At 37.7% G+C, this 14,204-nt stretch overlaps 1 protein-coding gene across 1 annotated transcript; it reads right to left on the bottom strand.

Annotated features, from left to right (window-relative positions):
- Window positions 1-10,221: 10,221 nt before the first annotated feature.
- LOC127235653 (glyceraldehyde-3-phosphate dehydrogenase-like) lies at window positions 10,222-11,391 on the bottom strand. Its single transcript, XM_051202999.1, has one exon. It carries the CDS (start codon window positions 11,364-11,366, stop codon window positions 10,263-10,265), a length of 1,104 nt encoding a protein of 367 aa, XP_051058956.1. The 5' UTR covers window positions 11,367-11,391; the 3' UTR covers window positions 10,222-10,262.
- Between the last annotated feature and the right edge of the window lie 2,813 nt (window positions 11,392-14,204).

Genomic DNA, 14,204 nt, shown 5'->3' with positions numbered 1-14,204 from the left:
ATATATTCCTCTATTTTGAACACAGAGTTTTTCATATTTGCAACAATGGCCACTGAGGTACAGTACCTGTTAATTCTAAGTCCTGCAACTCAAAATATCTTCAGCTCTTGGCAGTTTTGTAGAAATGGTTCATCTCAAATTACAACCTAGAACAAATAAAATAGAAGCTACATTTGGAAAAGCAAGAGGAATCCAAAATCAAATAGGAGATATGCCTCTAGGAAGACCTGTAACAAATTATGTACTTTAGATTAGCTGAGATGGGAAGATCTACTCTAAAAGAACACAGCATTATGCTTTGTCTTGGGTCCTCCCCTCTATTTCTAGAGTTGTTAGTTAAGCAGGATCACTCAGTGCATTCTGTTCCTGTCAGTTGACTCTACCTTACCAACCACTTCAAGCACTTGCTGCCATGATTTGCCCACTGTGATAGATAGCCTTTAATGTTGAACCAGAATTCCCGATCTTAAGCTCCTTTGATCAATTATTTTGTAACAGAAAAGTAATCAAGAAAATACTACCATAATATGAGTTATGGTAAAAGTCATCTTCTTACTCTAATGCCAGATTCAAGCATCATATTTCTAGAGAATGAAATGTCTTTCTAATCTGGAAGGAGGGAACTCACATAGGATCACTCATTTCCTTACATATCACATGTATTAATTGTCAAATAATTATTAGGGAGCCATGGTAGGGAAATAACAGTGCTCATAGAAACTGTGATATTGAAGAGATGAACAGACTGGGACTCACCAAGGCTCAAGTCCTACTCAAAAAAAAAAAAAAAAAAAAAACCCTTAGTGAAAAATGTGGAGTTTTTAGAACTACCATACCATATACATTTCATGCACATACCTTGAACTCCATGCCATGCCGAGAGAGACCTTCCTATGCAGGGGATTATTTGTAAATGGTAACACATCACAAGGACAGTGTAGAAGCCAGAGGGGGGAGGGGAGGAAGAACTTGAACCAGGCTAATGAGGTTATAAAAGCACCTCCAGCAACCCCAGCAGTGAAGACGCTGCTCTTCAGAGATTAACTTCATTCATGGTATAATTAAGAGCAGTAGTTTTTTTTGTTTGTTTGTTTTTTGTTTTTGTTTTTGTTGTTCTACTTTGAGACAGGGTGTCACTCTGCAGCCAGCCCTAGCCTGGGCATCAGTATGAATCCAATTCATGCTTCTCACTGATTGCAATCACTCTGATCGGCCCTCCTGAGCGCTGGGAGTACAGGTGTTAGCTACCATGCCTGACAAAGTACTCAATATGAAACAGGATTAGCACCATGTTAAACAGTCATTCTCTGTTAATATGTCCACTGGGAATTCTCTATAAAGTTCATTATCATGGCATCATCAGTGTAGTCTAAGGTCCTCTGGGAGGCAGGTGTGAAGACTGAATTAGATAGGAAATACATGGTAGCAAATCTGAGAGAGAATGGGAAGGAATGAGACACATGCTAGAAATATCCTCAGACAATGAGAATTAATTTCCTTTCTTTCCTTTCTTTCCTTTCTTTTTTCCTTTCCTTTCCTTTTCTTCCCTCCCTTCCTTTCTTTTCCTTTCCTTCTTTCTTTTTTTTTAAATTCTTTACTTTTGTTTCTTTGTTTTTGTTGTAGACAGGGTCTTCTTTTGTAGACCTCCTAGGCCTGGTCTGTCTCCTCATATGTCCTGCATATTCCTTTTTGTCACTAGGACTACAATCATGAGCAAACTCACCTTGTTTATGATGAGGCTCTCACTTGTAAAAGCAAGAAGGAAATGAAATAAGAACTTGAGAGGAAGTCTCACAGTCTACATGTCTTATTTACGGTTTCTATGATGTGAAGAAACAACATGTCCACAGCAAACTCCTATAAAGGAAACTGGGGTGGCTTACATTTTCAGAGGCTTCGTCTCCATTGCCATTGTGGTGTGGCATGGTGGTGTGCAGGCAGACATGGTGCTAGAGAAGTATCTGAGTGCCTACATCTTGACTTGCAGGCACAGGAAGTGGTGTGGTTTGAGCATATCTGACCTCAGAGTCCTCCTCCACAGTGACACACTTCCTCAAACAAGGACAAAACTAAAAATTCATGACTACTTATAGTACCACTCCTTTTAGAGGGCATTTTCTTCATAACCACCACACTATCCAATTATAAGAGTGTGGCAAGACAGTAAGGAAGTATTTAATGAAAGCCACTTTTCCAAAAAGCCCTATGGTAGCCTGGCATTGGTGACCCATGCCTTTAATCCCAGCACTCAGGAGGCAGAAGCAAGAGGATCTCTGTGATTTTGAGGCACTCTGTGAGTTCAAGGCCAGTCTGGTCTACAGAGCTAGTTCCGGGACAGGCTCCAGGCAATACAGAAAAACCCTGCCTAGAAACAAACAAACAAAAGAGCCCTATGCTTCAAAAATGCCTCTGGCGAAGAGTTATGACAATTGGGTGCCTCACACTCCAAGAAGCCTGAAAGTTTCTGCATACAATGTCCATAATGAAGTCCTAGCACTGGGCTAGAGAATAAGGGAACATGGAAACTGTGTGGGAAGTGGAAGGGTTCCCTGGCCTTTATCACCACACCTCACCTCCTCTACACAAGCATTCCCCACAATTATAGATACAAAATTCAAAGTACCTGAAGACTTTGAACCCTTAGGAGTGAATATCATCCCCACTGTGAATGTAAAGAGTTAGAAACTCCTACGATGACATGCTTATAAAAATGAATATTAGGCCATGAGAACAGGTACATCACCGTCACTCTCACTTAATCCAATTTTAGATGTGGAATAAATTTGCCACTTTGAAATGTCAATAAGAAGAACTACACTGAGTGCTAGAATTTCTCAGCAGTATAAGAAGTTGATAGGTGTAGTTGGAAATTCTTTGGACTGCCAGTTCCTGAATAATGACAAGAAGACTGTTTGTTTGTTTGTTTGTTTGTTTGTTTGTTTTTCTAGACAGGATTCTCTGTGCAACAGCCCTGACTGTCCTGGAACTCACTCTATAGATCAAGCTGGTCTCAAACTTAGCAGACCTGCCTATGCTTCCTGAGTGCTGGGATTAAAGGCATGTGCCATTATTGCCTGGTGTGGAGATTTGCTTATTTTTTATTATGGAAGCTTGGACTTAACTTAGACATGTTTCCAACTAGCTCTTAAAACATAAATTAATGAGTTTACATTAATTTCCATTCTGCCACATGACTTTATCTCTCCTCAATGCCTTGCATCCAACTTCCTCTGCATCTAGCTACCACATCCCCTGCCTCTGAGGTTCTTAATCAGATCTCCTATCTTTGTCCAAAAGTCCTGAATATCCTCTCCTGCCAAGCTATTGACCATTCATCTCTTTATTAAACCAGGAAGGAAGTACATTGGGCAGGCAAGGAAGGACAAAGACACACCTTCACACAGTAGGATCAAATTTCCCTGGACAGATAGGTGCTGTTGCTAGTGACAGTTCTATCACTCTCAATCCCTCTGTAGTTATGTATACAAATGCTGTGCTTTCCTATCCTGCAGTGCAATTGCCCAAAAGCACTTCTAATGCAGTTTCTCAGAGGATATACTCAAAATACATTCGCAGAGACACTCCAGGATTGAATTCTTCAGCTCCTAGTACCATTTTCCATACTTCTACACCTTGATGTCACTGAATGGCTACTAAAGGACTTGTATTCGTATTTTATCTTTGACTGCTATTGTGGGGGTACCAAATGAAGACAATCATGGAATATGCATTTGTTCTAAACTGTCAGGGAATTCTTTAACCAGCATTTGCTAATCTGGTCCCAGTTTTGGAAGTTTTTCATAAGTGGTAAAGCATTGCTATAAAAAAAAATATAATCATCCAATACTCTGGTAGTGTTAGAACACCAGTAGCAAAATCACCATCTGCAAGAAGAAACATTTACCCTCACAAATTTTGTTGCAATAGGAAACTGATATTGTCATTGTTAATATTTAGCAATATAATATAAGATTGAATAAACTTCACACACATACACACACGTACACACACACACTCACAAATAAAGTATTCTCCCTCATCAGCACAAGATTTATCTATAATATGTAAGCTTGATTTACTTTTTATTTTTAGTTTTTAAAGATGTCAGTGAAACATATGTTGAGTGCTTTTACCAGTGGATAGAACTTATAAAGTGCATGATTTAGTTAAATGAATTGTTTCACTGGATTGCTATTCAGTTATTCACATGCTAACTAGAAAGTGGGTGTCACAACGTCTTAAGTGAAAAGAAGAAAAAGACATGGCTTCTTTTTTCTTTTCTAATTTTGTGATATAAAGTATGAAATGTAAGAACTAGGATACTGGAATATTGTACGTTATATAAAAAAGCTTTAACAAAGAAAAGTATGACTACCAAATCTAATCCCCCATTTATCAATATATCTTCATAAAGAATAATAGTGTTTAGAGTAGCCCACCTCTGATACAATGACTTATTAATTTCTTCTTGGTCTTAACTTTCTTCACCTTAGATTTCCATATATAATTTTTATGAATTCATTATTTACAACATGATTTGAATTACACGTGTATTATATAATGACTATACCTAGCTTTTCGGCAAACGTATTATTTCACACAAGTATTATTTTATGCTGTGGACTTCCCAGTTTTTAAGAATACCCAGATTTTGAGGGTAGTCATCATGATATCCTGCTTATGTCTTGACTATATTCCTCATGTCCCAGACTGCAAAAGGTGGTCATCATGCTACACAATAGATATCTTCATTATGTTCCTCTTCCCTTGTGCTGCATAGGCTTTGTCAACTTGATACAAACTGGAACTAAAGAATTACCTCCATCAGATTGACATGACGGGAATATTTTCTTTATTGCTGTTTAATATGACAGCCTACTGGGCGGTGCCATTCCTTGCAAAGCAGCCCTTGCTGGTATAAAAAAGCAAGCTGAGCAACCAATAGGAAGCAAGCCATTAAGCAATGTTCTTCCCTGGGTTCTGCTCCTGTTCCTACTCCTGCTTAAGTCCCTGCTCTGAATTGGTAACCCTAATATACAATTTACTCTCCAGTTTTCTTTTGTTTAATGTTTATCACAGCAACAGAAAACAAATTAGGACACTAGTGAAACCCCAACATTTTTCAGCAGCTCTCCTAACTTCTTTTTCCATAGAAATGGGAATAAATTCCATTATTTCTGAATATGCAAACACCTACAATGTAATTTCAAAGCTCCTCATGTTATTGAGTACAACAAATAATTGATCAGGTTCAGAGCACACTGACACTGTCATGATATGTTTTTCCTCAGATAGCTCTATTTAATCACCATTGATTAACAATGTCACCATTTTATACTATTCATTTTTATCATAAACTAGTGCCTATTCATCTTCTCAGGCAAAGGTGACAGACATGAACGAAGACAAAATTTGTAGCATACTGATCTAGAAAGGCATTATTATCAGAACACAATTCAGGTGTAGTGTATGTGGTGAGAAATTAAACAGATGGAAGGCATTCCTTAAAATTCTAACTAGACAAATTAAACATCAGAGTTTCCACACTAAACAAATTAAAAATTGAAGTATTGTATTGTCTCCATGTAATAAGATTAAAGATTACATTTTGCAACATTACAAAATACATGTTGGGAAAATATTTTTTTACTGTCTCTCATTAATATTTGTATTGCTAGATTCCAAATTCAACATTTATGCAGCTCCACACTAGATGAAGGAAAATGTTTAACCTTTTTTTTTTCCTTTCCTTTCTTTCTTTCATAAATCCTGTATTGCCAATGGAATTTGGAAGCAGCTTCTTTTGTGGGCACAGCATTCGAGAAATTGTATGCATGCCACATTCTTAAGAATCAGCAACTGTGTGATATGAATATTCAAAGAATGTACAAATTTTCAAACACTGTGTTTTGAGGCTGGTCTAGTGGCTTGTTGAAGTAGGCAGAGTCCCCAATGTTAGAGTATAAATTTAAGCCATCAAAGAAATCTTACACAGATGAGACCCTCTTACTTCAGGGAAATCTAGGCAAAATAAGATTCCAAGCAGTAAAACATTAAAATAGCTCCATTTCTCCAGCTTCATTTTCATTTGTAACTGAGTGGCTGTTTTAAACTGAAATATTTCTAGATCTTCTGAGCCAGAGAAAAGCATTGCTTAAGAACACATTCTACTGAAGCTTCAGGGGATATTTTTGATTCCACATTATACATTATAGGGAAAGATATAAGATAAAAATAAGAGTCTGAATCTCATAGATCTCATAAATCATGCGTACACTCTATTAAAATAGCACTTCAAGTAAGACCATAACAACATATTTCTTGGCCAAGACATTTTAAAAGTAAGGAAAAGACAGAATTTGTGACTAAGACTTCTTGATATAAATAAGTTACTATAAAAACTTACATAATATAATTAAATTAATACAAGGATTTGACAATAATTTTTCACAAATAGATATTTTGCCACCTCTGAAAAAATAAAATGCTGAAGTTACCTTGAGTCTCCCAGGATTGCCTCTACACTTTAGCTTTAAGTTCATTGTATTCCTCTTTAAAAGCTAAGAGTTCTAGTCTTGGAGTGGAAGATGATTTACAGAATACATATACAATGTAGAAAAATAGGACAAATTTATTTATCACATGCTTTATCAAGATAGTAAATATCAGTGTACCCTACAAATTAATGGACCATCAATGTCATGGGTATTAAATGTCTTATGCATTAGGATTGAATTTCTTCATTAATGAATAGCACACAAAGCCAAAAGCATCGATTTGGATTGTGTCTGTCAGTCATGTGTAAGTAGGATGGTTTGGCTTTTGCCATCAGGTTTTGAAATCTGACATTATAATACTAGAATGCATTATTATGGTAAGCTAATTCTTCATTCTTGATTAGTTGTCACCTGATGATTCCTATAAAATGTTATATATACACTTCACATTCAATCCTTCCTTACTATGAGACACCCAACTTTACTATCCTTCATATTGTCAAAAGCAAGGAATACTAAAAAAAAATCATTAACCTATTCTAAAATGATTCTTAAGTTTCAAACTATAGGATTTCTTGATTTCAATTTAGAACCACAATTCAATCCTTTAAAAAAAAAAAAGCCTTCTGTGTAGTTGAACACTAATTTTTGAAAAGAAGGTGTGTATGCACTATAAAGAAAGCCATACACTGAGAGGGATTTTTGTGCCTCCACATAACAGCAATTTGTTTGCTATATATTAAGTAACAAGGACAGAATGAAGGAATTATTATCAGTGCTTTAAAACCTATCATGTTGGAGTGGAGGATGGGAGTAGTGATCCCAGGGAAGTAAACAGTATTGCCAAAAAAGTCACATATAAAAATCAATCTTGAACAGAAAAAAGAAATTTCAATTTGGTCAGCCTTTCATAGCTATCCCTTTTATCCAAAGACATTTCTGTATTTCTGTGTCTGATCTTCTTGTACTTTTTGTTTTCTGATTAACAGTTTCTTCCTGGTTTCATAATCTCAGAACAGAAATTTAATATCCCACTGACTTCAGAACTCAGGTGGCCATCATAAAACTGTCTTTGAGTTATGACTTGGAACTAGATTTTTATAGGTCACATATTCCTTTCCTGCTTGGTCTCAGATCAGGGGGAAAAATTAATGTTTTATGTACCTTGTGGACCAATTATTTTTGTTTATGAATAGGAGCCATGATTTTATGCCTTTCTTGCAAAATCTCAGATACTGAATTTCATGGGAGCATTCTTCCAGATTATTTGGAGGCAGACTCATCCAGACAGAGACCATTAATCTACAGAATGATTTTTGAAGTCAGGTAAGTGATCAGTTTTCTTTGGACACTGTCACCTGTAAACTTTACTGGAGCATATTTGACAGAACTTTAATCTTCACGGAGGAAAGATGTTCCCATTGTGTGCCAAATTTCTTAGTTGCACAGTAACTTCAAACTCCATCGCACTGATGGGGAAAAGAAAGCCCATATGCTAAGCTCAATAGAGTCAGTGAAGCAGTCTTTCATGGTTAGTATTCATGGGTAAAAGAACTAAGGCATGTAAATATTAGAGAACACAACAGCATCTTTATGGTCAATTAGTGAGTTGTAGGGTAAGTAGGTACAAGTGTGAACACAACCTGAACATCTGATAGGCAATGCTCATGAGGATTCTCCAGTTGGCTTCTGCAGCATTAAGCAACAAAAATGGAGGAATCATTGCTAACTCCAATGATATAGAAGAAAAACTCACTGAGAAGTCTGATTATGAAAGTTACAAGCAAGCATAACTAGTATTGTCAGATGAGACCACCCTTGGAGAACCTCTGACTTGAATGTCTTTCTTGAGCTGGGCATTGTTTATACAAGCACATTCATTTTATTCATGTTCATCTGCTTTATATCATTGTAATTTACTTACTATTGTATCTTAATGTGATAATTCAACAACATATCCCAAGCAAGAGTATTCTAAAAACTACTCAATAAAATATAATACCTTGTGGTGACAGAGCAATATAGTCTCACTATATGTAATAATATAGTAATAAAATGAATAAAAGCTATGTGACAATGTTACTAATATTGTGGCAAGGAATATAAGGCTACAGAAAATGACAATAAGAGTAGCTGATGACTATCCTTCCTAATGGCTAGAATTATATAGCTAGTGTGTTTCTTTAGCTAGTGTGTTTCTTTTTGCATTTCTTCCTAAAATATAATATCATCCCATTGTACACAGAAGAGTAGCACAGGAAAAAACACACAAAATTGTAACTAAACTCAAAGTTAATCTCAGGGATCACTTTAAGAGTTCTATGAGTTTGGGTATTTCAAAACCCACAGGAAATGCATGAAAATGGTTCAGTATATAAAGGCACTTGCCACCAAGCCTGACTACCTGAGGATAATCCTCAACATCTATGTAGTAGAAGGAGGTGGCTGACTCCTTAAGTTGTTCTCCACTAGGTTCCTGAGGACAAATGACACCCACAAAAATAATCACAGACAAGAATTATAATTCCTCTATGATCTTGTTTTATCTTTAGTTTACATATGTACTAACACAACAATTATTTGGAAAGCACAAACTCAGATAAGTGGGTCTGCCATTGTCATGGAACTAGTGCATGATTGGAATTTATCAAACAGGTGGCAGAAGGCATGAAGTGGAAATAATATTGAATGCTCCATGGGGAAACTGTTTCTACAGTTGTGAGGAATAGACACAGGCACTGTTTTGTTGTTCCAGGAGTATATCATCCCCTTGGCTACTACTGAGTCCATAGATTTGAATTTTGGTATTTGCTCACTCCTCAAACTGTTCCTGTAATGTCTACTAACTTTCTAGAGAAAGTAGTAAGGAGTGTTCAGGTTACTGTTGCTACTGAAAAGTCAGCATGCAGTAAGCAACCTCTTATTGAAATGCCACATACTTAAAGGAGACTGAATTATTATAAGAACTATTATACCTCTGTGCTCTGCCTTCCCTTTCATCTCCATGAAAATGATAAGGAAGGACAGATTCAAAGAATAATTTTAATAAAGCTTCCATTTATTTTGTGATCAAGAAATATGAAATGCTATCATCACTTGATCTTTTCAAGTTCAGTTGGGATTTTTAGGTAATATAAAAATCAACTGTATTCTTTAAATATATTGTTTGATTTAAATGTATTTTGCCTCCCTTATTACTATGGAAACCATGATGCACAAAGGAGAAATGAGAGGTAGAGATGTTTGAACCACAGGCAGTTGGTCTGCAGTGTTTATTTATGCTGTGTATTTGTATCCATTCATGGCAGACCTTCCAATATTTTAGCACTTTATACTGAAGCACACAGCCCTGATGATGTCACACACTCATTCCACAGCCTCATGCTCAAAATTAGGTTAAGGTACAGCCTCATCCCATGCGGAGAATCTGATGGGATTTCCCATTTCCATATGTTCATGGTTTAAGCCAGTAGATACCTGTTGTGTAGGGCCTGCTTCCCTGTAAAAGTCAACACTACCCTAAGAAAACTTTTCTCAGTTTCAGAAAGTATTCTGTTTAGACTTTTCTGAAGCTAAGTGGGCCTAACAGACTATGCATGTTTGTTTGCAGTGTTTTATCAAAGTTACGTTAATAATTAATAGTGTCAAAGAATTAAATTAATAATTTTTTGACAGGTGCAGTGAACTTTATTGATGGTACTCAAGAGAGCAGGGCTCCCTAAGCCCCTTCATTCTGAGGGTCTGGGATGAAAACTGTGAGGGAGATTAGTGTCGGGGGTTGTTGGACAGGGACTGCTCAGCAGCCAGGGCCTCTCTCTTGCTCATGTCCTTGCTGGGGGTGAATGGTCCAGGATCGGCTTTTACTCCTTGGAGGCCATGTAGGTAGGCCATGAAGTCCACCACCCTGTTGCTGTAGCCGAATTCATTGTCATACCAGGAAATGAGCTTTACAAAGTTGTCATTGAGAGCGATGCCAGCCCCAGCGTCAAAGGTGGAAGAGTAGGAGGAATCACTGTTGAAGTCGCAGGAGACAACCTGGTCCTCAGTGTAGCCCAGGATGCCCTTCAGTGGGCCCTCAGATGCCTGCTTCACCACCTTCTTGATTTCGTCATACTTGGCAGCTTTCTCCAGGCGGCATGTCAGATCCACGATGGACACATTATGGGTAGGAACGCTGAAGGCCATGCCAGTGAGCTTCCCGTTCAGCTCTGGGATGACCTTGTCCACAGCTTTGGCAGCACCAGTGGATGCAGGGATGATTTTCTGGGCAGCCCCAAGTCCATCACGCCACAGCTTCCCGGAGGGGCCATCCACAGTCTTCTGGGTGGCAGTGATGGCATGGACTGTGGTCATGAGTCCTTCCACAATGCCAAAGTTGTCATGGATGACCTTGGCTAACGGGGCTAAGCAATTGGTAGTGCAGGAAGCATTGCTGACAATCTTGAGGGAGTTGTCATATTTCTCATGGTTCACACCCATCACAAACATGGGGGCATCAGCAGAAGGGGCGGAGATGATGACACTCTTGGCCCCACTCTTCAAGTGGGCCCCAGCCTTCTCCATGGTGGTGAAGATGCCAGTAGACTCCACAACATACTCGGCACCAGCATCACCCCATTTGATGTTGGCGGGATCTCGCTCCTGGAAGATGGTGATAGCCTTCCCGTTGATGACAAGCGTCCCATTCTCAGCCTTGACTGTGCCCTTGAATTTGCCGTGGGTAGAGTCATACTGGAACATATAGACCATGTAGTTGAGGTCAATGAAGGGGTCATTGATGGCAACAATGTCCACTTTGCCAGAATTGATGGCAGCCCTGGTAACCAGGCGTCCAATACGGCCAAATCCGTTCACTCTGACATTCACCATTGTGTCTCAGAAACGAGTCTGGCAATGCATGAAAAGATGCGGCTGTCTCTAGAACAGGGAGGAGCAGAGAGCCTAAATTAATAATTTAAAGTGTCAAAGATCTGTTAACAACATGTCAGTGCTGACCGATGCCACATGCTCTCATTTGTCCCTCACCTGGGCAGGAAGGACAGACGTGATCCACAAGTTGTGGTTCATTCATCAGTTTTGTTTTCCTGTGCTCCAACTAAAGTCATTGGCAAGCCCTGCAAAGAAGCATCCTTCTTGAAGAGTGCTGCTCTGTAGGAAAAAGCTCCTGATGTCAATGCTTCAAATGTACATATTAAAGACAGAATAGGGAATGAATAAGCCACAGACACAGCAGTCCACAGAAGGTCATGCTGGGTCTGGTTTAGATATGCGTGCAGCCTGAAATGCCTAAGTTTAGGTATTTCAAATTTAGGGGAGCAGTGTGTTATTATTTCTGCTTGAAATCCCGGAATTTAGCTTTACATCATTATTGTATTGAATATTAAATTTGAATTGGGTAACTCTATACCCACATTTAGCATATGGATTAAAATAAATGGTATTGTATAGTGTACATGAATATCTAATGGTGTCATTGATTCCCAAATGCGACTCTCAGATTTTCATGTGTGAAAAGTGTTAAATTTTAAGTTGACCATAAGACTCAAATAAGTAGTATAGTAAATAATTCATCCCATTCCAAAGCATAAGTAATGTGCCTTAATAATTCCTTTAAAAGTAGCCATGAAAATACATTATGTACAAGCTTCACTCATTGTAATCTATAGTGACTGCTATTGTGATATCCTTCACTATACAATAGCTGTAAAAATTTTAAATGGGCATGTTAATCTTTGATTATGTATTTGACCCTACCTATTTCTTTCTTCTTTGAGTATCTCTCTCTCTCCCTCTCTCTCTCCCTGTTTCTCTCTCTCCCCCTCCCTCTCTCTCTCTCCCCTCTCCACCCCCCCCCAGGGTTTCTCTGTAGCTCTGGAGTCTCTCTTCAAATGCACTGTGTAGACCAGGCTGGCCTCAAACTCTCAATATCCACCTGTCTCTACCTCCGGATTGCTAGGATTAAAGGTGTGTACCACCAATGCCCAGCAAATAGTTCCCTCTTCAATTGACATTTGTTTACAGTAAATTAATGTGCATCAGTTCACAATGATTTACAAAATATGGAAATACAAAATTGGAAAGAAACACCTGTGTTCATAGAAACATGAAAAACGGTACTTTTGTTTTCTCCCTTTTGTGATAGTTTGTGTGATTCTGTGTGTCTCTAGGTGTGCACCTGAAAATGGCAGTCAGCTAGTTGCTATATTTAACAGGATACAACTACTATCTGCTATTGCCTAGACTTACTGAGAAATTCCCTCGATGTATGTGCTTTACTTACTTGCAAAATAAATGTAGGTCTTTTTGAAATTTTCCTATCTTATGTGAATTTTCATGTAAACATATGAACAAATGTCTTCTTACTCCAAATAGGATACTGTTGACAAAACAAAGAAATTACCCTATTCCAGTCTAGACGGATAAAACAACTAGTTTATTTGGATTACTTACAGGAGCGTGGGTGACTCAATAGCAGCTGTATTACATAAAAGCACCCGCCAGCTTGGGTACCAACTCATTAAAGCTACAGCCCAAGAGCTTTGTGACATATTTGCAGTCAATTCCACTCCTTAGCAATTGTTAGCTGCTTCCAGAGCCTTGACAGTTGGCACATGCGTCTTGTAACTTTCTCAAGTTTCACAGTCTTCATGTTAGATTTCTGGTTTTATGAGCCTCTTTCCTCCCTCCAGAAGGGAATGTCTCAATTAGCAGGAAACAGTTTCAAGACCCATTAGTCAAAATAATAATAAGATAATTTTACCATCTATGACTAAGACTAAGCATGCAGAAATTTATTCTGACAGTATTTGGCTTAGTATTGTGGCTGAACACATCACTAATGTCTCTGGCTATCATTTATGGCGTTTTCAAAATAATGTTAGCAGGACCTACGTCATTGAGTATGGAGAAATGCAATGCTTCAATAGTGAATATACGCTCTTAGGCAAATATGTTTCTACTGTGAAACACACATTTGATTTATCAAGAATATATGCATTTACATGAGACTTTAGAGAAATTCTAAGAAGTAAAATTATTGTCTCAAGTATATTGTGATTTTTAAAGTCTTAATATGTATTTTCTAAAAAGGTGGCACCAAATTGTATTTTATATCTTCCCAGCAAAATTTGAACATTGATACAACAGTGTTTGGGGTGGGTTACCAGTAATTATTATAATTTGTATATGTGTAATCTCATATGGTTTCTAGATGTTAGATATGTTCTACCTTGAAAATTACATATTTTGAAGGTAACATTTTTGTTGTTATGATGTTTAACTACAAATGATGGTAATCATGTAGAAAATGTTCACTTTACCAATTGTTTTCTTTTTTCTGTTCATGATTTGATCAGGGCCGAATTTTATTAATTAAATCTTCATTTATTTATTTGTTAGTTTATTTACTATTTTCTGAGACAGGGTTTGCTTGTGTAGCTTTGAAGCCTGTTCTGGAACTTGCTCTGTAGACCAGGCTGGCCTCAAGATCTGCCTGATTCTGCCTCCTAAATGCTGGGATTAAACCCATTTTAAATTGTTTCTTATAACACTTTAAGTTTAACACATTCTTCCAGTCTATGCTTGAGAAGTTCTCCTAAAATGCCCCAGTCTTATTATGATGGTAGACATCTGTCACATATGGAGTTGTTGGAGGTTTCTCACCCACTCGTCAGTTCCCAAATAACCACTCGAAGACTAATATTAATT

This window comes from Phodopus roborovskii, unplaced genomic scaffold (assembly GCF_943737965.1).
Source record: "Phodopus roborovskii unplaced genomic scaffold, PHOROB, whole genome shotgun sequence".
NCBI classification, from domain to species: Eukaryota; Metazoa; Chordata; class Mammalia; order Rodentia; family Cricetidae; genus Phodopus; species Phodopus roborovskii.
Note: the sequence above shows the minus strand (reverse complement) of the source record. Positions and strands in the feature narration are given on the sequence as shown.